At 46.4% G+C, this 22201-nt stretch overlaps 1 protein-coding gene across 2 annotated transcripts in view; it reads left to right on the forward strand.

Annotated features, from left to right (window-relative positions):
- LOXL2 (lysyl oxidase like 2) overlaps window positions 1-22201 on the forward strand; it is a 121263-nt gene that overhangs the window by 51033 nt on the left and 48029 nt on the right. For both annotated transcript variants that reach the window (XM_049865242.1, XM_049865243.1), the window contains exon 4: window positions 13916-14127. In XM_049865242.1, the coding sequence (XP_049721199.1) occupies window positions 13916-14127 (212 nt within the window). The remainder of the gene's footprint in view (window positions 1-13915; window positions 14128-22201) is intronic.

A 22201-nucleotide genomic window follows, 5' to 3' on the forward strand; every position in this document is an offset into this window, starting at 1 on the left:
AAAAAAAAATCAACCATAAGAGTAACCGAAAAGCAGTGATTATAGAAAATTTTTGAGAGAGGTTGGCTGACTAAAAGCTCCATATGAGCCAAGAGTATGATATGGCTGCTCAAAAAGTTTATGTAAACTGCTGCTCTGATAGAAGAATTATTTCTCTAAACTTGCACTTTTTGGACCAAGAACAGAATGCGGTGGCCATCTCTTCACCAGGTCGTGTGAGGAGAGGCCACCAAGATGGAGACAGGTCTGGAAACCGTATCAAATGAAGAACGGAAGATATTTTGTTCAAGAAAAGATATCTAGGGGGAGACACATTGGTTCTCTTCAAATATTTAAAGTATTGTCATGGGGAGGAAGGTTTATGATTTATTCTAACTCCCAAAACTAAGACTGATGAGAAGGTAAATGGAAGGTAGAGTTCAGCTCAGTGTGAGAACTTTGTAACACTTAGAGCTGCCCCACAATGGATTGGGCTATCGCAGTGTAATGGTTAAGGTTGTGTGTCAGCTTGGCTAGGCTGTGATTCTCAAGTGTTTTGGCAGTTATGATGTAGTTTGGCAGCTATGTAATGGTGTAATCACCTCCATAATGAGATCTGATATAATACAATCATCTCCGTGATGAGATCTGTTAAAAGCATCCAGTCAGTTGAAAGGAATTTTCTTTGGGCATGTGGCCTGCATCCAATATAGGTGGACTTTCTGGCAAAGCTCACTGGCTTTTGCTCACTCTGGATTCTGCAGCTGGCTCCTATTCATCTGACCTCCAGTTCTTGGGACTTGAGCTAGAAGCTTACCTCTCAATCTTGGGATTTGTCAGCCTCCACAGCCTGTGAGCCTGAGGCCTACTGTCTGACCTGCTGTTCTTGGGTTCACCAGCTCCTGCAGCTATGTGAGTCAGGAGAAACCTCCAGCCTGACACATGGACTTGGGACTTTCCAGTCTCTACAGCTGCATGAGCCATTTTCTTGTTATAAATCTTTATATATATATATTTATACGTTTCACTGGTATTCCTTCTCTAGAGAACCTAGTCTAAGAAACCCATTTAGTGGTAAGCTTCTTGTCTCTACAAAAGTTCAAGCAGGAACTGGATGACCTTCTGCTAGTAACATTTTGGCCAGATTTCTACGTGGGGAAGAAACTGGGATTAGGTGATTGCCAAATTGAAGATTCCCCTGTTAACCCACGGCTGTCGAGTCGATTCCGACTCATAGCGACCCTATAGGACAGAGTAGAACTGCCCCATAGAGTTTCCAGGGAGTGCCTGGCGGATTCAAACTGCCGACCTTTTGGCTAGCAGCCGTAGCACTTAACCACTACACCAGATTCCCCCTGTTACTCTATGAAAATGCAGTCACACTGTGCAGGGGGCGCCCACTACTGGTTATTATGAGTTAACATTAACACCATTGTGTGATTCTGGGACACAGATCTCACAGTGAAGCGATGCAGACTAGTGTGTGTGCCCTGGCTCACTCCCAGTTTCTTCTCTGGCCCCTTGCAGGTCATGCCCTTGAAAGCACCTGCATACCTTGTGTCCTCACTCTTCCACATCAAAATGTGAGAGCCAAAGCCCTCTCTGACTTCCCCCAGTTTGGGGAGGAATTTATGCCTGTAAATTCAAAAATGGTCAAGAGTGAAGTGTCAGTTCACTTTTAAGTCATTCTGCATGTCTTTTGACTCCAAGCATAAAGGATTAGGTCATGAAAGGATGAGGACATCCACATCTCTTCCCACCCCTACTATGTAGGGGTGGCCCCGCTCTGTAACATTCACCCCCGATGACTTCTGGAAACTAGGGACAGATCATGGACCATTAGAGATGACCCGGCTTACCCTCTCCAGAGTGCACAAGAATTCCCTAAGCTGAGAGTGGAAGAAAACTGTGCATCAGTTTAGACTAAGTTCATCTCACTCTGGGATACCAGAGGCATGAATCACTAAGCTCTGCAGAATGGCCGATAGGGTTTCTCTTGGTGAGCTAATTGTATTTCAGTAGACTCCTACGCTTGTTTGGGGCATCCATGGGGACTCCTTGGCACATCATAAATTCCCTTTTAGAGGAAGGAAAAAGTACACCTTCTTCATATGAATGATCCCACCAAAGGAGATTTCATATGTTTTGACCCTAAGCTACCTGTTGCCTAGAAGACAAAACACTGGGCAAGTCCATTCTCTTCTTTCAGATGAGCAGGACAGTCTGTAATCCAGAGGAGCAATGGTTTCTCCACCAGAATGGCACAGCCTGCACTCTCATTTACAAGGAAGTTTGCATTATTCTGTAGGGGAATCAGATGATTTCTGTAATAGTGCTTTGCAGACTAGAAAGTGCTGCCGAAGTTGGCACTACCACTGACTCACCACTGCTGGTTCATTCCATCCAGGAAACTAATCAGGAGGATCTCAGCTCTGCCCTTTTCTGACACAGCTGGACTGTCCCATCTTGCCGCACGTTCTAAGTTTTAGACCTGAGAGTTGGAGGCAGGACCCCTGAGTTTCAGTCCTGGTGGAGACTTGGATTTGCTGCTGTATGTCCCCTTATTGGGTCTCTGGACACCCCATTCTAAAACAAAGATTTGGCTGGAAATAAGGAAAAAAGTCTTTGGTTAATCTTCAAGACCTGCTTAAAAGGGGGCAAATAGGAGCAAATAATAAAATGTGAAATACAGTTGCTTCCAAGTAAGTGGATCTTTTTAAACCCAGAAAACAGAGCCCTAACCAAACCTCCCAGGATTTCAGAGACTCAAAGTGAGAGGCTTTGTTTTCTGTCTGTGGTGAGTGGACAAGCTGGAAAAAGCATTAGATAAGGAGAGATTACAAACCCAGATGCCCTTCTGAGCAAACCTCTATGTGCTGGCTGTTTTGCACATTGCTAGGTAATGTGCTCCCAGAAATGCTCATGGCTGGGTTTATGTGTTGTTAGATCAGGGAACATACAGGTCTTTTCTTTTCCTCACCCACCGTCCGACCCCACCTACTTGCTTATCCATATTCAACGCTATTTTGGATAAGGCAATTAGGTTGCCAGAACTGATCTGGAAATTCCCTGGCTGTGAGATTTAGGTGTTTCGTATGCACTGAGTGGTCTCTGAGCCTCAGTTTCTCGTTTGTGACAGTAAGCAGCCCAGGAAGTCTTGAGGGGTAGTAGGATAGAGGGGCAATGAGGAGAAGCCGATTTACTTTCATCAGAATAGAGAATCTGGTCCCCTCTACCATCTGCTCTGCCTTCTGGGAGGACGCTGAGACCTGAAAAAGCCCTTTCTTCTCCTGTCAACCACAGGGCCTGTGGCTGTTGTACATTTTTTAAATTCCAGGAGTCCAGGACTTTATTAGTCACATTCAGCTGCCAAATGCTTCAAGGTTGCCCTCCCAGCAGCAGCCTTATCTGTCAGCATTTGGGGGCTGCTGAGGGTGGAGGCTCAGAGCCTTTGCAGAAATAATTAACTCCAGAAAGGTCTGAGCACTGCCCTGCCAATTTAGTCCCCCACCAAAGTATAATTTGCAACAGGTTACACTAGGGTGGTTTAGGAAAGAAAGAGTGTTTTCATCTCTGTGCAACTTAGAAGGTCGTGGTCCCTTTAAGCCTAAATATAGAGCCCCTTCCTCGGGTGGCTGCAGGAGAGCTGCAGGAGGGTCTTCCCGCTGTGGTGGGAAGAGAGATGGTAGCAAGTGGGCGATTTGGGCTGGACTCAGTTTGTTGTACTGTGGTGGCTTCTGAGGTGTTGTGATGCTGGAAGCTATGCCACCAGTATTTCAAATGTTGGCAGGGTCACCCACAGTGGACAGGTTTCAGCAGAGCTTCTAGACTAAGACAGACTAGGGAGAAAGGCCTGGTGATCTACTTCCAAAAACTAGCCAGTGAAAACCTTATTGATCACAGGAGGATATTGTTTGACTTGCTTGCTTTGGACTCATTAGGAGGGATCAATTGCTGGAGGAGGATATTATGTTTGGTGAAGTAGAGGGACAGTGAGGGTAAGGGAGACCCTCGGTGAGATGGACTGACAAGTAACCACAACGATGGACTTGAACCTGCAGGCCAGGGACGAATTATCCAGTAGGCAAGGTAAGCACGGTGCTTACCTTGCTTACCAGATCTTGTGTAGTGAACAATTTCACATGGGTTTCATCACATCTTTGATGTGAAATTTTGTTCACTACAGATTAGTAAGTAAGCACAAGTAAGCCCATGCTTACTTTGCCTATTGGATAATCTGTCACTGATGCCCCTAATGCCAGTGATCATGAAGATAACCCAGAACCAGGCAAGCGTTTCCATGTTTCATTTTTGTTGGACATGATGTCATCATGAGTTGGAGTTGACTTGACTGCACCTGTCTATCTATCCATCTGTCTGTCTGTCTGTCTGTCTGTCTGTCTGTCTATCTATCTATTCTATCTATCATCTCTCTATCTTTAGCAAGAGAGTAAAGAGCTATAGTTAAAGCCCAAAGCTTCTGAATAACCAGACTTGCTTCACTGTGAAGCTGGACAATTAGATATAGCTCTCCCAGATCACAGGGAACTTGGACAAAAGAATGTATAACATCCTATCCAGCTCTGACATTCCATGGTTCTATATATTGAGAGCCTGCGTGTGTTCAGGGCTTGCCAGGCACCACCACAAGGGACACAGGAGAAGTGGTTGTAAGATGACCTATTTTCCAAACTAAAAATGGGTCACAGAGTCTGAAAAGCAAAAGGCTATTTATGGGAATAACAGCCCAATTTTTATAATTGGGCATATCCTGGAAAATCTAGGAGCCTGGGTCCTGGCCAGGTTGTTGTACGTGAAACTCTTTGAAAACTTTAAATACCAATATAATTATGTGTGAGATGAAATAAATAACATACTTACTTGTTAGATTAAGTAAGTGAATACATAACATTATAATTATTTTTTAGATGAAATAAATGAATGAAGACTATGTGATTGAACAGCATAGTTTGGACAGTTAATTGTATGGCAGTTTGGAGAAGGGAGAGATTAATGAGGGAGAGGTCAGTGGGAGGGGTGCCCTATGGAGGATGTGGGGAGGCTTGAGTGGGGCTGGAGAGAGCATCTCTCTGCCCTGGTTGGACCCATTCATTCTGCAGGGAGGCCTGTGACATGGCTCATTTGGGGCTAATGGTGTCCAGTCTGGGTCTCCAGTGGGTCTGAGTGCTTCTGAGTCAGTTCAGCCATGTTAGGTAGCCAAAGCTGAGGCATTCCTGCAACCCATCCCTATGAGTATGCTGCTGACACATCTGGGTGATTCATCTGTTGACTTTTCACTCACTGTATACATTTCAGCGGAGCACCAAACCCTATGCTAGGCACTGGAGAGATAGGGACTAATAAAATGCACAGTCCTAGCTTCCTAGAGCTTACCACCTACTAGTGGAGAAACACAATGTCACAAATAATGACTTCATTTTTGTTGCAGTGATTGCTCTGAAGGGGAAGCAACAGGTATACCACCGGGGTGTATGATGGGTGATCTGGCCTGGCCCAGGACTTCCCTGGTCTGTGGCCTCAGCATTCCTGCCAGAGCTGGACAGAACTGCTGGGTCAGAGGGATGGTTGCTGAAGCAGGTGTCCTGCCAGCTTCCTGTGTACAGCAGGGCCTGCCTGTTCTCCAAAAATAAGCCTCTGTTACCTACCCAAGTGCTTTCAGGTTGGAAAATGACACAGAGAGCATTCAAGTTTCCAGCATCAGTGTAAATCTCTTGATTTATAAGGCCAGAGCCCAGACAGACTGCAGCATTTTCCCGTCATGGCTTCGGCATGACCTCAGCTCTCCACGCCCACCACCACCCCAGCCTCCTTGCCCCAGGTGGTCTCCATCACCTAGATCTGAAGAACAGAAGTTGCTGAAATTCCTATCCCCTCTCTCTTTCACCCATCTCACGCAGTAGGAAGTCACAGGCTAGAGACTGTTACAGGCAGCTTCTTAAACTATGACTTCCCAATTTGCTGAATCAATAGGGGCTAATTACAGTACTGCCAGACTCTTCTAATGACTTATTAAATAACATGACTCATACTGTTTACAGATAATGCCCACTTGGCTAAACCATCTAAGTGTGTGCTGAGGATCATGTTTTAATTCAGCTTTTAATTCAATTCAACAACTGTTTCACTAGCTTCAGTTTATAAAAGGGGAACCAAAACCAGACCCTTTGCCATCGAGTCAATTCCGACTTATAGTGATCCTATAGGACAGAGCAAAGCTGCTTCATAGGGTTTTCAAGGAGCAGCTGGTGGATTCAAACTGCCGACTTTTTGGTTAGCAGCCATAGCACTTAACCACTACGCCACAAGGGTTTGAGTGTTAAATAGCTCAAGGGACAGGAGAATTTGTGTACAAAGTGCAGAAGTCACCCAAGTAGTGCTTATATTATGAAGAGAGGCAGGGACTAACTAGCTGTTTATTTTGCATTAAACAAAGAATAAAGAGTCTTTTAACTTTTTGGCTTGGGAACCCAACAATTAGCTGAACCCCTGTTGCTGGTTTTTTAAGATTAATATTGGTTCATTCAAAAATATTTTGCGGGATTTGGTTCCTTGATTTGGAGGGTTAGGATCGTGGTTTCACGGGACATGCCAGTTAATTGGCCTAAGAATGTGTTTAGTGCTTCTATTCTACTTCCTAGTTCACTGTGTAGTGCCTGGGCTCTTAAAAGCTTGCAAGTGGCAATCCAAGGCATGACAACTGGTCTCTATTCACCTGGAGTAACAGAGGAAGAGGAGAGTCAGGAATAGGAGTAGGATATGGAATGTGTGGCTAATTGCCTCCATGAAAAACTGCATCCTTTGCCATGAGACCAGTAAGAACTGGATGGTGCCCAGCCACCATTACTGAACATTTTGATCGAGGATTTCATAGGAGAATCCTGATCAAAAGGGAGGAAATGCAGAACACAGTTTAAAATTCCCATGGACTCCAGACTTTCTGGAGCCATGGGGACTGGGTGAACCCCTGAAACTCTTTCCCTGAGATAATATTTAAAACTGAAGCCAAAAATATCCCTTGAAGTCTTCTTAAAGCCAAACAATGATTTAGCTAAGCTAGTAAAAATGTCTGCCTTGAGCATTATGCTCTTTTAAGAACTATCTATATGGTATTAAAGCAACAACAGCAACTTGAAAGATTAGATAGGGACTTTAGGGGGCAGTGAGTTTGTGTTAATGGTGGAGGAAAAACTCAGAAAAGGAAGGTAACGATGGTTGTACAACTCGAAGAATGTAATCAATGTCACTGAATTGTATATGTAGAAATGGCTGAATTGGTGTATGTTTTGCTGTGTATAGTCTCAATAACAACAAAATAAGTTTTAAAATATATATTTGAGGGCTCTCCATGTGTCTGGCACTAGGATGTGTGGGTAATACAAAAATGAATAAGTCATATTTTTGCCCTTGAGCAAGTCACAGTCCATTTGGGTGGCAAAAACATGTAGAAAGATAAATATTAGTATGAGTTAGTTCCTATAAGCCAAGGGCTACACGAGTGACTCAGAAAGCAGATGCTAGAGGAATAAAGAAAACAGCAAATCTAACTTTTGGTGGATAAGATAATTGTCAGGGAAGGGAGAGGGTTTGAGGAGGAGATGGTACTCACTCCTCCCCACTGGAACAGGAGCCTCATGACAGCAAGAAACTTGACTATCTGGTTCACCTTTGTATCCCAGGGCCTGTACTGTTGTCATCTATGCTGCTGCTGTTAGCTTCCATCGAGTCAGCCCTGACTCATGGCAACCCCGTGAATGATGAAACGAAACATTGCCTGGTCCTGCGCCATCCCCATGTTCATTTGTGGATCGGACCATTGTGATCCATAGGGTTTCCATTGGCTGATTTTCAGCAGTAGATCGCCAGGCCTTTCTTCTTAGTCTGTCTTAGTCTAGAAACTCTGCTGAAACCTGTTCAGCATCATACAACATGTAAGCTTCCAGTGACATAAAAGTGGTGACTGACCATGCATGAGGTGCATCGGCCCGGAATCAAACCCAGGTCTCCTGCATGGAAGGTGAGAATTCTACCACCCAACCACCAGTGTGGCCCATTACCTGTGCTAGTGCCTGGAAAATAGTAACACTTAACAAATATTTTTGAATGAATGAATGGAAGAAATTGCTCTTGAGGGTTGGTAAGATTCTGATAGAAAGGACAGAAGAGAGAATTTCAAGGAGTGGCTCAATGATAGGGTTAAAAGAGCGATATTTGGATGGCATTAAGAAGGAGCTTCCTGGCTGGAAAAGGGAAAGGGAGGAAATGAGATTGGAAAGGCAGGTGTGGCCAGATCAGAGAGAGCCTAAGTAGTCTGAACTTGACTCAGTAGGCACTGGAGAGACATGAGAAGGTTTTGATCAAGACACATGAATAAACAAGAGTCAAAGTGGATGGACGTGTTGGCAGTGTGTGAGGTGGACTGGATCAATGACTAGACCAGTGATGAGGAGATAGCACAAGGCCTAAATGAGAGGACAGAATGATAACATCTTCATTTTATTTTTATACTGGACTGGAAGATAGAAGTGGAACTGGAAAGGTGATGGAAGGACAGAAAAGGTATTGGTGGGGCCGAATACTGTAAGAGTGAGGAAGAAGGAGGGTTAAAAAAAACCTGTGAGGTTTTTAGTCTGCAAAGCGGGACTAGCAGGAGCCTCACTACATGAGATGAGGAAAGATTGAGGATATCTTGGATGTGTTTGTTTGAGGTTCTGAGGAAGGTGCCAAACTGGCAGGTAAAAAAATGTGCCTGTATCTGGAAGACCATTTTTTCAATAGCTGGAGTAAAGAAAGCTGAGGGCATTGCAAGCAAGACACAGGAATGTATTAGCAATAGAAGGAAGGAGAGGGCATGCTAAGTGAGCAGGCATTTGTAGAACTCACCAGTCTGCACATTCTAGTTGGGATGTTGGCATCAATAGTATGCTTCTCCCAACGTGGTCCTCCCGCCCCAGCACCACTCCAAGTATGACTTGTCAGATGGGAAGGCCTGGCCTGATAGTAAATGACGAACTCCAGAGTAGAGTTTGGGTAGATTTATCAAATACCAATTGTAAGATTATAGGAGAAGGATTTTGCAGACTTGCCTAGAGCTGATCTTTTAGACCAAATCATAAAGTAGATTCTTGTAGGCTTGTTTGCTTTCTTGCCTTGCCTTCGCCTGTATCCTTCCCTGATGCAATAATCAGCTAGACTTTCAAAATTGGTGATTTTTTCCCTCATTGGCGATAGCCCCAGACTGTCACATTCTGGAATTTGTAAGTCATTCTCAGATGTTGCAAATTTTAAATGTTATTCAGGCATAAGCCTAGGAATCTGAGCCTTAGTGCTGCTCCCCAGCTTTTCTGTTCCCCAACCCACCACATGGAGCAGGGCAGTCCCTTGCTTTGCTGTGCCTTGGTTTTCCCTTTTGGAAATAGATAACAATCATTCCCATGGCCTCAGGCCCTCCCAGAGGATGTGATGAGGACCAATAGAATAAGTCCAGAAGGTTTGTGAATTCTTTGGAGGGAAGCCCTTTGGAAGCCTGGGTGTACTATTTGTCTCTGGCAAGAGAGGCAGCATTCAGGCTTTAATTTTAATTTAAAAATGTGCCAGATGTTTTTTCAGCTCCTGGGCTAGCAGGCTTAATTTACAGCTAGCAGATCTAAAGGTCTTTTCATTAAAATATGTGTGCATGTATTTTAACGTTTCAAACCTTCTCTTCTGTTTTGGGATTGAATTTCTGAAAAAGACAATCCCAGCATTTGTGGTTTTGGAAGAGATTCCACAGGAGTGAAGTAAGGAGGGAAGTTATGTGCGTATGAGTGTGTTTTCCTACCAAGAGGTTTCTGAGCAGCCTATATAAGCTAGCAAGCGCGCAGTGAGCACTGACTGTGCCACAGAGGATTTCCCTGCCGCCTCCCCTGGCCCAAGGACAAGAGCAGCTGGGAGCACAGCTCTCCCGTCACGTACCAGGCCAGCCGCCCCACTCCGTTCTGACTCACGTTCCTCTGGGTGGGGTACAGAGTGGACTTCCATGTGCATAGCACCCAACAGGCCCTGAAGGGACCACCCAGAAGTCTTAAGTCCCAGGCCCCCTCCCCTCTGGGTTTACAGAGTTGTTGAGAGACGGAAGCAGCTCAATCCCAGTACAAGGCATTATACACGGCACGGGCAGTGAGGGCAAGGACTGCTCTCAGACACATGGCTACAAGCTTGGAGCGTGGGCTTAGAGACACACCTTGATTTTCATTCTTGTTTCTTTATTAGCTGTGTAAACTTGGATAAGTTGCAAAATCTTGCCAAGTTTTTTTGTTTTCTCCACCTATAAAATGGGTATAACATTGGCCATCTCATGGGTTGTGGGACTGGAGTGAGAAAACGGATGTAAAGTTCTTAGCACAGAGCCTGGTGTGTAATTCATTGGTATTTGATAAATGGGTAAATGATGGCCAACATAGTTATTATTATTCAGAAAAGATACAGGCACTGTGGCTAGGGTATAGGGCAGAAGCTCATGGAGGGGAGAGACCATATCTGTCTTGTGTTCACTATATATTTGTTGGATGGTTGAATGAGGTGGAATTTGGACCTTACAGAATGGGAAGAATTTGGTTCCATGGAGGGAAAGGAGAAGACATTCCATTTTGAAGGAATAGCAAGCTCAAAGCCTACTCTGACTGCTTTCCTAAGGTTTTGAAGAGAACAAGTCCCTCTCAACCATTCCTCTATGACAGACACAGAAATACAGACACACGTGCCACACACACATAGGTGCACGTGATACATATACGCACAACTCTATCACTGTCATGCACACACTCACAAGGACACACTCCGTACAGAGGTACACACCCATACTCAGACATACACAGAGGCATATAGAGACACATGACTCTCAGATGCATACACAGAGATGCCTATACACACACACACACACACCACAGTGCACACAAACACAGATGCACACAGACCCAGAGATACGCATGCACAAGTATGCACGGTGAGTTGGCAGAAGAACAAAGACAGTGACACCTGGGCCCTAGCCCTTTCTCTTCCCCAGACCTCATTTTCTGCATCCTTGAGCTCACCTGGCACCACCTTCCAGTCATATTTCTGCTGAGGGGACCTGATCTGCATTAAGACAGGAGTGGAAGCAGGATGCTTGAGCCATTGAGCTAGGTGTGTGCTGGATTCACGCTGTGTGGCCAGCACCGCCCTTCCTGGCAGGGTCTACTGAGCTCCCCCAGCAGGGCCTTTCCTCCTTCTGTGTCAGCCAGGGGCACTGAGGTTCAAGGCTTCTCTTCAGAGAGGCTGCGCTGCTGCCCCACGGTGGGGGAGGCACTGTTAGGGAAACCAAAAAACTAAACCCCTTGCTGTTGAGTCTATTCCAACTCATAGCTGTTAGGGAAAGACTCTGTGAATTAATGAAGTTGGCCCAGCCTGCCCACCTCCCTTCTGTGAAGCCACAGGGCTGATGTTACACAGCAGTAATTTTCCTGCTCTGCATTACACATTACACACTGGAATTCCAGCCCTGCCTCCTGCTGTGGGAAGAGGCAGAAGGGGGCTGGCCCAGGGCAGGGTTAGGCCTCAGGCCCCTTTTTGGCAACCCCTTGTCCATGTGTCTTTTTTTTTTTTTGTCCATGTGTCTTAGTGGCATGGGTCCTTTGTCCTGAATGGGAGCTGTAAAGGATCCAGGACCCAGGCTGGAAAACATAACCCTGCCACTGGCGGCTTTCCTTCCGCTTGTGTGGAAAGGCCGTCAGGGCCAAATACCATCCCTCTGAGCCCACATATTTTCCACCACCTTGAGGACTTGTGAAGCTGGGCCTGGCTTTGGACACTGGAGCCTAGTGGCCACGAGACATGAATCCCTGGGCACCCAGATAATGGTTCCGTTCAACCTCGTGGTTCATTTGCATCCTGGCTGGACAGGGGCTTGGGGCCCTCAGGTCTCTGGATTCCTGCCTGCCAGCCCCACTCGGACTAGCCCCACCCTCCCTCTTTGGCCCCACGCACACCTTTCTGTGGGCCTCAGAGTGTTTCTCACACTGGGTGTTAGATGCTCCCTTGCCTTTCTGTGGGCCTCAGAATGTTTCTCACACTGGGTCTTAGACGCTCCCTTGCCTTTTGGTGGTCCGGGAGGGGATAGATAGGACCAGTCATGAAGGGCTTTGAGTACCTTGCTAAGTAATTTGGACGTTACTATTAAACCCATCGACAGCAGTGGGTTTTTTTTTTATTTAGGCACAGTGGTTAAGAGCTTGGCTGCTAACCAAATGGTGAGCAATTCGAATCTATCAGCTGCTCCATGGAAACCCTATGGGGCAGTTCTACTCTGTCCTATACCGTCGCTATGAGTTGGAATTGAATTGATAGCAATGAGTTTTGTTTGGTTTGGCTTGGTATACAGGCAGAGGAGTCCTTGGGTGGTGCAAATGGTTATTTGCACCCACCCAGAGGTGCCTTGGAAGAAAAGCAATCTGCTTCTGAAGGTCATAGCCATGAAAACCCTGTGGAGCAAAGTTCTACTCTGCACAACTGAGGTTGCCGTGAGTTGGAATTGACTAGATGGCAACTGGATTGGTCATATAGGCAAAGAGTAGCCAGCCAATGTCAGGTTTGTGCTTTAGAAAGTGGGCTTGGTGGAAGATGGTTGGAGGGTGAGAGATGGAGGCACGGACTCAGTGAGGGACCATTGCAAGAACTGATGATGGCCACATTAGAGCAGTGGCAGCGTCAGAAAGAGGACGGACTGGAAGTAAAAAAGCCAGGAGGAAGGTTCAATAGTATCAGGAAGCCCATTCGGTGTGCCTTGGAAAAGCATAAAGAGTATCATCTTACCTCCAGAGTATCCCATATTCTTCTCTTCCAGCTTGGCCTCTTGAGGCCCCCTCTCCTTCTGCGTAATCCCTGGGATTCTGAGGCCTGGGTGTGGTGCTGGGACATTCCAGCTCAGTGTCTGAGGAAAGGAGAGAGCCCACATGGCAGTGAAGCAGGCACCTTCCTGTCTCCCATCCCCTCAGCCTCTTTACTTTTTCCTCCTCAGGCTCCTGCAAGTTAATCCTTTCCTTTCCTTTATCCACCCTGTACCAGCTACACCCACTTCTCTTTCATTCACTGCCACAGAAAGATGGGTTTCCAATGGGCTCAAGTCATTCAGAATCCTTCCTTTCCTAGCCATAGCCAAGTGGTGGTACCCCACTTCCCACTAGTGCCCAGGACACTCCTCACTTCTAGACAGGCCTGGGTTCTGCACACAACATGCTCCACACACAGCCTGTACTTATTCTTCCCCTACTTGCTCTCCAAGCCCTACCTCTTTGGGATTTTCAAACTGAGGAGTGACTACCCTGGGGTATATCAGGTAGTATGCAATGTGGCACCACCAACCTGAACTTCAGTCTGCCTGAAACTTCAGTCTTACTCAAAGATTAGTGGGACACACACACGTACACACATGCTTTGGAGTAAAACACAAAATGTGATTTCTTTTTAATATAAAAAATGAAAGTCCAAAGAGCACTCCTTCTCGCTTGACCTCTTATTTTGAGACCCCTAAGGAGGGAGGAGGCTGTTTGTCCTCTGCTCTCCAGGTTCTTTGGTAGAATGTGGGAGAAAGAGGCTCTAGGAGTCCTCTACCATGTGGGAGAAGGGCCAAGAGTCCTCCACATCGTCTCTGACTGCTCCAGGGCATACCCACTCCCCTCTGAAGGTCCTTGCAGCCACGCTACCCCTGTGCCTCCTACAACATAGCACTGTGTGGCTGTGGCTTGGTTGCTGTCTGCTCCTGTGTACTTGTCAGGAGTGTCGAGCTAAGGTGGGTGAGCAGAGCACAGGCCTGTGGTCACTGAAGAAAATGTGTTGTTCAGTGCCTCTCCATGGCCAGACCAGGAAAATAACCCTTCTCCTTCCAATGCCTCCCTCTTCCCAGAACATGAATATCCAGGTGGAGGACATCCGGATCCGAGCCATCCTCTCTGCCTACCGCAAGCGCACCCCAGTGACAGAAGGCTACGTGGAGGTGAAGGAGGGCAAGACCTGGAAGCAGATCTGTGACAAGCACTGGACAGCCCAGAACTCCCATGTGGTCTGCGGCATGTTTGGCTTCCCCGGGGAGAAGACATACAACACCAAAGTGTACAAGTAAGAGGGCTGCACAGAAGCTGGTGGTTTCCTGGACTCTTATCCCACTGTCTTAGTCAGGGTTCTCTAGAGAAACAGAAATATATCTGTGTGTGTATACACACATATATATATATAAACCAAACCAAACCCTGTGCTGTCGAGTCGATTCTAACTCATAGCGACCATATAGGACAGAGTAGAACTGTCCCATAGAGTTTCCAAGGGGGTGCCTGGCAGATTAGATCTGCCAGCCCTTTGGTTAGCAGCCGTAGCACTTAACCACTACACCACCAGGGTTTCCATACATACATATATATATATATTTGAATAATAGTCATATTAACTGGTCTTCCTTGTAGGCTATGGATATTATCCTATCACTGACAGCATTGTACTTCAGGATAGATCTTGAAATGTTCTTTTTGACGATGAATGCAACACCATTCCTCTTCGAGTTGTCATTCCCAGCATAGTATACTATATGATTGTCCAATTCAAAATGGCCAATACCAGTCCATTTCAGCTCACAAATGCCTAGGATATAGATGTTTATGCATTCCATTTCATTTTTTTGACGATTTCCAATTTTCCTAGATTCATACTTCATACATTCCAGGTTCCGATTATTAATGGATGTTTGCAGCTATTTCTTCTCATTTTGAGTCATGCCACATCAGCAAATGAAGGTCCCAAAAGCTTTACTCCAACCACGTCATTAAGGTCAACTCTACTTTGAGGAGGCAGCTCTTCCCCAGTCTTTTGAGTGCCTTCCAACCTGGGGGGCTCATCTTCCAGCACTCTATCAGACAATATTCCGCTGCTATTCATAAGGTTTTCGCTGGCTAATGCTTTTCAGAAGTAGACTGCCAGGTCCTTCTTCCTAGTCTGTCTTAGTCTGGAAGCACAGCTGAAACCTCTCCTCCATGGGTGACCCTGCTGGTATCTGAATACCGGTGGTATAGCTTCCAGCATCACAGCAACACACAAGCCCCCACAGTACAACAAACTGACAGACACTAGGGCCAAAGATGAAGAAATAGAAGGTTTTTATCAGCTGCTGCAGTCTGAAATTGTTCGAACATGCAATCAAGATGCATTGATAATTTCTGGCGATTGGAATGCGAAAGTTGGAAACAAAGAAGAAGGGTCAGTAGTTGGAAAATATGGCCTTGGTGATAGAAACAATGCCGGAGATCAAATGATAGAATTTTGCAAGACCAACAACTTCTTCATTGCAAATACCTTCTTTCACCAACATGAACAGCGACTATACACATGGACCTCGCCAGATGGAACACACAGAAATCAAATTGACTACATCTGTGGGAAGAGACGATGGAAAATCTCAATATCATCAGTCAGAACAAGGCCAGGGACGAATGTGGAACAGACCATCAATTGCTCATATGCAAGTTCAAGCTGAAACTGAAGAAAATCAGAGCAAGTCCACGAGAGCCAAAATATGACCTTGAGTATATCCCACCTGAATTTAGAGACCATCTCAAGAATAGATTTGACGCACTGAACACTAGTGACCGAAGACCAGACGAGTGTGGAATGACATCAGGGATATCATCCATAAAGAAAGCAAGAGGTCACTGAAAAGACAGGAAAGAAAGAAAAGACCAAGATAGATGTCAGCGGAGACTCTGAAACTTGCTCTTGAGCGTCGAGCAGCTAAAGCGAAAGGAAGAATTGATGAAGTAAAAGAACTGAACAGAAGATTTCAAAGGGCCTCTCGAGAAGACAAAGTATTATAATAACATGTGCAAAAAGCTGGAGATGGAAAACCAAAACGGAAGAACACACTTGGCATTTCTCAAGCTGAAAGAACTGAAGAAAAAATTCAAGCCTCGAGTTGCAATAGTGAAGGATTCCATGGGGAAAATATTAATCGACGCAGGAAGCATCAAAAGAAGATGGAAGGAATACATAGAGTCGTTATACCAAAAAGAATTAGTCGCTATTGAACCATTTCAAGAAGTGGCATATGATCAGGAACTAATGGTACTGAAGGAAGAAGTCCAAGCTGCTCTGAAGGCATTGGTGAAAAACAAGGCTCTAGGAATTGATGGAATATCAATTGAGATGTTTCAACAAACAGATGCAGCGCTGGAGGTGCTCACTCATCTATGCCAAGCAATATGGAAAACAGCTTCCTGGCCAACTGACTGGAAGAGATCCATATTTATGCCTATTCCCAAGAAAGGTGATCCAACCGAATGTGGAAATTATAGAACAATATCATTAATATCACACGCAAACAAAATTTTGCTGAAGATCATTCAAAAATGGCTGCAGCAGTATATCCACAGGGAACTGCCAGAAATTCAGGCCAGTTTCAGAAGAGGACGTGGAACCAGGGATATCATTGCTGATGTCAGATGGATCCTGGCTGAAAGCAGAGAATACCAGAAGGTTGTTTACCTGTGTTTTATTGACTATGCAAAGGCATTCGACTGTGTGGATCATAAGAAACTCTGGGTAACACTGCAAAGAATGGGAATTCCAGAACACTTAATTGTGCTTATGAAGAACCTTTACATAGATCAAGAGGCAGTTGTTTGGGCAGAACAAGGGGATACTGAGTGGTTTAAAGTTAGGAAAGATGTGTGTCAGGGTTGTATTCTTTCACCATACCTATTTAATCTGTATGCTGAGCAAATAATACGAGAAGCTGGACTATATGAAGAAGAATGGAGCATCAGGATTAGAGGAAGACTCATTAACAACCTGCATTATGTAGATGACACAACCTTGCTTGCTGAAAGTGAAGAGAACTTAAGCACTTACTAATGAAGATCAAAGACCACAGCCTTCAGTATGGATTACACCTCAACATAAAGCAAACAAAAATCCTCACAACTAGACCAATGAGCAACATCATGATAAACAGAGAAAAGATTGAAGTTGTCAAGGATTTCATTTTACTTGGATCCACAATCCACAGCCATGGAAGCAGCAGTCAAGAAATCAAAAGACACATTGCATTGGGCAAATCTGCTGCAAAGGACCTCTTCAAAGTGTTGAAGAGCAAAGATGTCACCCTGATGACTAAGGTGTGCCTGACCCAAGCCATGGTATTTTTAATCACATCATATGCATGTGAAAGCTGGACAATGAATAAGGAAGGCTGAAGAAGAGTTGACGCCTTTGAATTGTGGTGTTGGCAAAAGATATTGAATATACCATGGACTGCCAAAAGAACGAACAAATCTGTCTTTGAAGAAGTACGGCCAGAATGCTCATTAGGGGCAAGGATGGCGAGACTGCGTCTTACATACTTTGGCCATGTTGTCAGGAGGAATCAGTCCCTGAAAAAGGACATCATGCTTGGCAGAGTACAGGGTCAGTGGAAAAGAGGAAGACCCTCAACGAGGTGGATTGACACAGTGGCTGCAACAATGAGCTTAAGCATAACAACGATTGTAAGGATGGCACAGGACTGGGCAGCATCTCGTTCTGTTGTGCGTAGGGTTGCTATGAGTCGGAACCAACTTGACGGCACCTAACAACAACACAACAACATATATATATATATATGTTGCTGTCAAGTTGATTCCGACTCATAGCGACCCTGTAGGACAGAGTAGAGCTGCCCCATAGGGTTTCCAAGGAGCAGCTGAAGTCCTGGAGGCGCAGTGGTTAAACACTCAGTTCCTAACTGAAAGGTCAGTGGTTTGAACCCACCAGTCACTCCACAGGAGAAAAGACCTGGCGATCTGCTCCCATAAAGATTAGCTAAAACCAGAAACAAAGCCTGTCAAGGTCAAGTCGATTCGGACTTGTAGCAACTCCATAGGACAGAGTAGAATTGCCCCATAGAATTTCCAAGGAGCAGCTGGTAGATTTGAACTGCTGACCTTTTGGTTAGCAGCCGAGCTCTTAACCACTGTGCCACCAGCCCAGAAAACCCTACGGGGGAGTTCTACTCTGCCCTACAGGGTCACTATGTGTTGCAATAGACTCGATGGCACCTGACAGCTATGTATATAGAGAGAGAGAAGAAAGAGAGGAACAGTTAGGGAGAGAGAGAGATTTATTGCAAAGGATTGGCTCCCAGGCTTGTGGAGGATTGGCAAAACTAAAAGCCATAGATCAGGCAATGGGCTGGAGATTCCAGCTGGCTCAAGGGATTATGAGGGGTTGACAAGCCCCAAATCCATAGGTCAGGTGACAGAAAGAGTGCAGAGTGGAAAGAGAGCGATTTCTGCCAAAATATCTGTTTATAGTCTGGAGGCAGAACATACCCTAAGGAACTCCCCTTTTAACTGATTGATTGATTACATTGCATTAGATTACATTATGGAACAGCAATTAGTCTGCTGCTTGGCCAAACCACTGGGAACCATAGCCTAGCCAAGCTGACACATAAAACTAACTAACCATCACACTCTGCCTTGTTAAAAGAGTGGGCTGTACGCAGAGGTGAGCCACAGACGGGCCAGCTGGCATTTGTTTCAGCAAACCCACACAGGCATCTATAGCAGGCCAGGCTCCATATTCAAAGGCTGTGGAGAGGCACCCCTTATCTTTGAGGAACTCACCCTTCTGTTGAGGAGACAGACCCTAAACAAATGGTTAGAGTAGAATGAGGTCAGGGTTAAGGCAGAGGGGAAGTACAAAGTGCTACCTGCCCAGAAACTCTCACCTCTCAGGGCTCACAGCTCAGTGGCTGTGTAGGCTGGAAAAGGACAATACTAAGGCTGGGTGGACCTATCACCAACTTAAAAAGAAACAATTTACTTGCCCTCAGTAAACTATTGTTCTGAGAAATCAGGAAATTTCAGCAATTATTAGGTAATTGAGAAACTGAAAAATTCAATTCAGTTTAACAAATCCCAATTAAATTTTACAATATTCCTTTGGTTTCCAAGGGTACTATCTCTGAGGAGACAGATAATAGTGAGACTTGGGATACTTTGCCCCAAGAGGTATCCAGTGAAGAAATTTAGGGCGCAGTGACAAGGGGGTAAAACCAAAAAAAACAAACCCGTTGCCATCGAGTTGATTCCAACTCATAGCAACCTTAAAAGACATAGTAGAACCGCCCCATAGGGTTTCCAAGGAGCACCTGGTGGATTCGAACTGTTGACCTTTTGGTTAGCAGCCACAGCTCTTAACCACTATGGCACCAGGGTTTCTGACAAAGGGGTAGTGGGAGTTTATTTGGTTGGTAGTAAGCTCTTCCTACCTTCCCTTAATAATGGCAATAACAATAAAACAAAAAAAAAAACCCAAACTCGTTGCCGATGAGTCAGTTTCGAATCATAGCGACCCCATAGGACAGACTAGAACTGCCCCATAGGGCTCCCAAGGAGTGGCTGGTAGATTCAGACTGCCAGCCTTTTGGTGAGCAGCTGAGCTCTTAACCACTGCACCACCAGGACTCCACAGCTAATGTTTATCGTGCCTGCAACAATAGGCTTAAACAGCAATGATTGTGAGGATGGTGCAGAATCAGGCAACATTTGTTCTGTTATATATAAGGTCGCTATGAGTCAGAGCCGACTTGATGGCGCCCAGCAACAACAATGTTTACTGAGTGTTTATCATGTGCCAGACACTGCTCTTGGCCATTTAATCCTCACAACACTCTGAAATAGGGTTTCGAGTTGTGGAAACTAAATCTGAGAGGGTTAATGCAACTAGTGTGTGGAGAGCTAGAACTCAGACACAGGTGATCCAGCTACAGGGTCTACACTCCTTAAAAGTATAGCCTCACAACCCCCTCTTCTTTTTCTTTCAAGTCAGAGGAAGCATGTGGAAAGAGAGGTGGCTTCAAAGTCAGAGAACCTGGGTTCAAGGTCCAACTCTCCCTCCAGTGCTTGGGGACGCAGGGTATGGCACATCCCTCCCTGGACCCTGCCCTGCCTGGGCCTTGGCCTGATGCGACTAAGCCCCAATAGGCTTTGATCAGAGCCCCCAGCCCACCATGTGGGAGTGCTGCCAGCAGAGCTGCCCCCTCCCAGCCAGGTGAGCTCCACTAGACCCCTAGGGTGATCACGGTGGTGATTCCCACCCCTGTCTTGCCCCAGACAGGGACCAGACCTTCCTGTTTGCACCAGGGGACCCTATCCTGTGAACACATTGGAGAACCTCCCAACAGCTGTTAATTCCTTTCCTTGTGACATCTGCTCAGCTTTTGCTACCCATTGGCTGCCAAGAAAAGCAAACACCCTCTCCTGACAAGCTTCCTACATGGCTGGCTTGACCAGAGTTCCCCAGCCTGGCTGCTCCTCTGAGCTCAGTCCATGGCTGGGCTCAGGGAGGCCCCCAGGGACCAGCAAGCCTGCGCCTTGCCCTGCTCTGCCGAGGCGGGCAGCATGCAGCTTGTTCGGATGGTGTTTGAAAACGGTTTCTCAACTGTGGACATCCAGAGTTCTTTTCCTGGTTTTGAGGAGGTAGACCTGATCTCAGACCCAGTGTCTGCAGATGGGCCCCGTGTAATCCTCTCACGTGCTGGGTTTGAAACCCCTCCTCGTCTGTGGTTTTGCCTTTTCCAATCAGGGCAGGGTAGGCTTTGAAGGCTGGGAGACATCCAAGGCCGGGGTTTTCTGCTGAGATGTGAGATGATTAACAGATGCTTCTGGAAACCAGCTCCTCCTCCCAGCAGACAGCGGGGGCAGGAGGGTGGGTGGGAAAACTTTTCAGCTGTCTCTGACGCTTCATGTTGGTATCTGGGACTCAGCTGAGAGTTGGACCGTCACGTGGCCCAAAAGAGAAAGGTGCGCCAGACAGAGTTTCTGTGCCTTGGTTGTGCTGTTAGGAGCTGAGATGGCAGTGGGTGGAAGAAATCGTTAGCAAAGAGCAAAGACTCAGCAGACTGAGGCCTCAGAGACCACCCAGTCCAAGGCCCTCAGTCCGCACAGGAAGAAACCAAGGCCCAAGGGCAGCAGACCTGGGGGTCCCACTGCCATCTCCTGGCAGAGCCCCAGAGAGAGCCCAGGTCTGCTCCAGGAAGAGAGCTCTTCTCTCTGCTGCCTCCACCTCCAGACCCTGTCCCAGGTCTGATCCTCATCGAAGCTCATGCCTTCCCACCCCACCTATGAGGCTTGCTGTCAAGTCTGAGAACTGGGGTGGGACCACAGAAAGGGTTGGCAGTGGCCCTGCTCAGGGAGTTGAGGACAACAGAGGCCTGGAAGCCAAGGGAGGGCCGGCACTCTGTATGGCCCCTGAATCAATGCCCTTTAATCCTAGCTTCTGGTTGCATCTTTCCCAATTTCCCTTTTACCCTTCCTGCAGTCTGTCCCTACTATTGCTAACATCATCTCCCTGACGTGAGAACTGGCCTCCCAGCGAAGTACGGACTCTAGGAAGGAAAGCGTTTGAAAAGTCCTTCTCCTCCTGGAGTGGGGTTGATAATCTCCATGCATCCACTGAGGGCCCTAAAGGACTTCTCCGCCTCAGAAATTCCCCTGGGCAGTGAAGGTGGCCCCTCTACCTTTGGGGCCTCCTCACAGCCCTTCTGTTGCTGGCTCCCTCTGCTAACCTGCAGCTCTGGTGGCTTCTCATGAGCCTCAGAGTTACTCCCCAGGGCTGGCCACTCAACTCTTCTCAGAGCCTCTGCTCCCCATGGTCAGAGGATTCCAGGGGGCTTAGCCACTGTGCTGTGGCGACCTCTGCATCCACAGATTCTTCCAAGAGTGGAGTCAGGGGCTCTCACTGAGGGCTGCTCTCTCTCATGCCCTGGCTTTGCTCTGGGGCCTGACTGCTGTGGGTTGGAGAGCTGTGGGTGTGCCTTGAAACTAATGGGTTTTAAGCTTCAGGGCCCCATCCCGGGAACAGGGGAGTATTTGTATTAATTTTTTTTTTCTTAAAGCAGGATTCCAATATTATCTAAACTTCATTGTTGTTTGTTATGCACCATACAGTCAATTCTGAGGCATGGCAACCCTATAGGAGAGAATAGAACTGCCCCATAGGGTTTCCTAGGCTATAGTTTTCATGGGAGCCGAGCACCAGGTCTTTTCTCCCATGGAGCCACTGGTGAGTTCTAACTACCTACCTTTTGGTTAGCAGCCAAGTGCTTAACCATTGCTCCACCAGGGCTAAAAAAGAAAAAAAAGCCTCAGGGCCCCTCAAATCCTGA

This window comes from Elephas maximus, chromosome 22 (assembly GCF_024166365.1).
Source record: "Elephas maximus indicus isolate mEleMax1 chromosome 22, mEleMax1 primary haplotype, whole genome shotgun sequence".
Taxonomy (NCBI): Eukaryota; Metazoa; Chordata; class Mammalia; order Proboscidea; family Elephantidae; genus Elephas; species Elephas maximus.